This window comes from Chaetodon auriga, chromosome 10 (assembly GCF_051107435.1).
Source record: "Chaetodon auriga isolate fChaAug3 chromosome 10, fChaAug3.hap1, whole genome shotgun sequence".
Lineage (NCBI taxonomy): Eukaryota > Metazoa > Chordata > Actinopteri > Chaetodontiformes > Chaetodontidae > Chaetodon > Chaetodon auriga.
This window is the reverse complement of record NC_135083.1, coordinates 787,501-790,000: the sequence shown is the minus strand read 5'-3', so window position 1 is coordinate 790,000 and position 2,500 is coordinate 787,501. Positions and strand designations below refer to the sequence as shown.

The window sequence follows — 2,500 nt, the reverse complement described above, 5'->3', positions numbered from 1 at the left end:
TCTTCAAACTGGGAGAGCCGCATCACCGCAAAGAGCACTACCTGTCTGGAGCCAGAGAGGCTGATGGGATGGCAGGTAAACGGGCATGAAGGGTGAAATCCTTTTTGTTCAATCATCCAGCTAACTGCTAACTCACTGAAGCTAACTGTTAGCTAACTAGCTAATGTTGATTCCAAGTTATGTTCTTTCGAGTCAGAAGGTGGATGTCAGTTTCACAGTTTTAGCTAATCTCTTAGCATGTTTACTGTTTGCTGACCACAGTAGCATTAAGCTATGCTGTCTTCATTAGCTTCATTAGCTGACAGCCTTGGAGCTGTTGTTGTTTTCTCTTTTGAAGTCGCTAAAGTTAAGCTACGTGTTTCTCTCTGCCTTCAGTCTTTGTGTGAAGATCAGCTCAATATCCTCGAAAGCAGCAGTTAGCTGCAAGCGCCACTCATAGCATTAGAAATCCTAGTTGTTGTTTGTAGCTAGCGTAGCAGAATAAACACACAACAGTGATTGAGCTAACTGCGTTGTGTCCTGACAGGTTGGCAGTGTTCTGCTTCCTGCTAACTTTGAGTAAACTCATATATTCAGTCAGTTAAAAGTGTGTGTGACACGAAGAGATACAGGAGGTCTGGGGTGTGTTTAGCCTAGCTTAGCACAGACAATGGTAGCTGCTTCTTTGACAGTAGTTCAGAGAGATGACTCAATGACTTAAAAACTGCCTGATTTTGTTTTGTGATCAGTTTAGCTCATCGTCAATGACCTGACAAATAGCCACTGTCGTTAAATATCGAGCTTTTGTTCTGCATTTTACCTCTGTAGTTTTATCTTTGACATCCTAAAATCAGCTGGTCTGGAGTTTGTAAAGAATGTTTTCATGTCTTTTCATGCTGTCACCACTGAGGTGGACACACACAGTGGTATTTTCTACAGTAGAACTCCTTCATGTCTTCTCCACTGAAGGTTGAAATCCAAAGACTTTCTGCAGATTTTGTGTTGATATTATGTCAAAGTTTTGGTAATTTGGTGGCAAAAAGGCGAAACAAAGCTCTGGTGTTTCCTCTTTGTTCTTGACGAGCTGGAAAAGCATTTCAGCCTGCAGGTGTCAATCATGTGTCAGAGTGTCAAAATGTTTTGCAGGTTTTTCTTCTAAATCAGCTGCTGTGGTTTTTAGTTTGAAGAGAAAAGCTGAATGAAGACTGTCTGGATGAAACAGCCGCTGATTGACAGCCAGACTCGTCGACACGTCTCAGATCTCAAAGTGTTTCTTTGCTGTCGGCGGATTTCTCTGATCAGATTTCACTTACAGTGCTGCGATATAAGTATTACTTTAATATTTAGTAAACAGCTGTTTAAAGCACAAATAAAACCAGAATCATTTCCAGTCAAAATGTTCACTGACAGCAGCTTCATCTCCTTCATCCTTCATGTGAACTCGCTCCATCCTCTGTGAACGACTGAGTCTTTCCAGGACGCCCCTTTCATACCCAATCATGATCCTCTCACCTGTTACCAATCAGCCTGTTTACCTGTGGAATGTTCCAAACAGGTGTTTTTGGAGCGTTCCACATCTTTCAGTCTGTGAAACGTGTTGCTGCATCATATCACAATAAGCAGAAATTTACAGAAATCAATGAAAAACATTAAATATATTGACTTTGAGCTGTTCTCAGGTCAGTGTGTGATCAGATCAGGTGATTACTTCCTGTTTGATCGGTGCGTTACAGCTGTTTTGGAAGCAGGGTTGTCAATGTAAAAACCTTGTAAGTTCTTGGTAGAAGGTCTTTCTTATGTTTCCACTGTGTTTTAAGGAGATGCCATTAAAAAGGCAACAGAAAGACCAAACTCTGTTTTTGGGAGGCAGGTGAAGCGAGCGCCTGCAGACCAGGATGCGGTTTAAGTGTCACAGATGATGGTGTCGGTTTTCTTTCACCTTTAAGTCTGAGTTATACCTTCTGCATCCAGAAGCCTGCACGGGTCCATGTTCAGCATCTGTATGCAGCTCAGACTGTATGACTGTACGCACCAACACACACGTCAGGTGTGATGGACTGTGTCCACAGCGTGAGACACGACTTCACGTACAGAGACAGAAGCTGTTCGGTGGCCCAGAACAGTCCAGTCTGACCAGCCGCCCTGCAGCTGTCCTGTTCCACGGTGCACACTGTGATTCTTAATTTGTCCATAATGTCTGGTTGCACACTTTTCATCATCCAACTTTGTGATGTGATGTCACATTAACTCGACCAATCCTGAGCCATGGAAATACCTGTAAGTTGGATTTAGTATCACCCTCCAAACAGACCCAGGTTAGTTCAAGAACTCGTCCCTAAAAGTGAGTTGAGAGCACGGCAGTAGAAAAGGGCTGTCAGTTCCTGATTGGTTCATTCAGATGGAGGGCTTGTTCATGTTGTTGACGGAGACACCTGTCAATCATCTGCTGGTAGAAAGCTCACCTGTGAGCCAGGTGTCATGGCTTTGTTCTACCTCCTTCTCTCAGGTGTGGTCGTTGGCG

At 43.5% G+C, this 2,500-nt stretch overlaps 1 protein-coding gene across 1 annotated transcript in view; it reads left to right on the top strand.

Annotated features, from left to right (window-relative positions):
• Positions 1 to 2,500, top strand: part of plxna3 (plexin A3) — an 88,309-nt gene that overhangs the window by 17,464 nt on the left and 68,345 nt on the right. The window contains exons 3-4 of the mRNA XM_076740001.1: positions 1 to 75; positions 2,486 to 2,500. The exon at positions 1 to 75 is cut by the window's left edge and continues 116 nt beyond it; the exon at positions 2,486 to 2,500 is cut by the window's right edge and continues 533 nt beyond it. Coding sequence (XP_076596116.1) covers positions 1 to 75; positions 2,486 to 2,500 — 90 coding nt within the window. The remainder of the gene's footprint in view (positions 76 to 2,485) is intronic.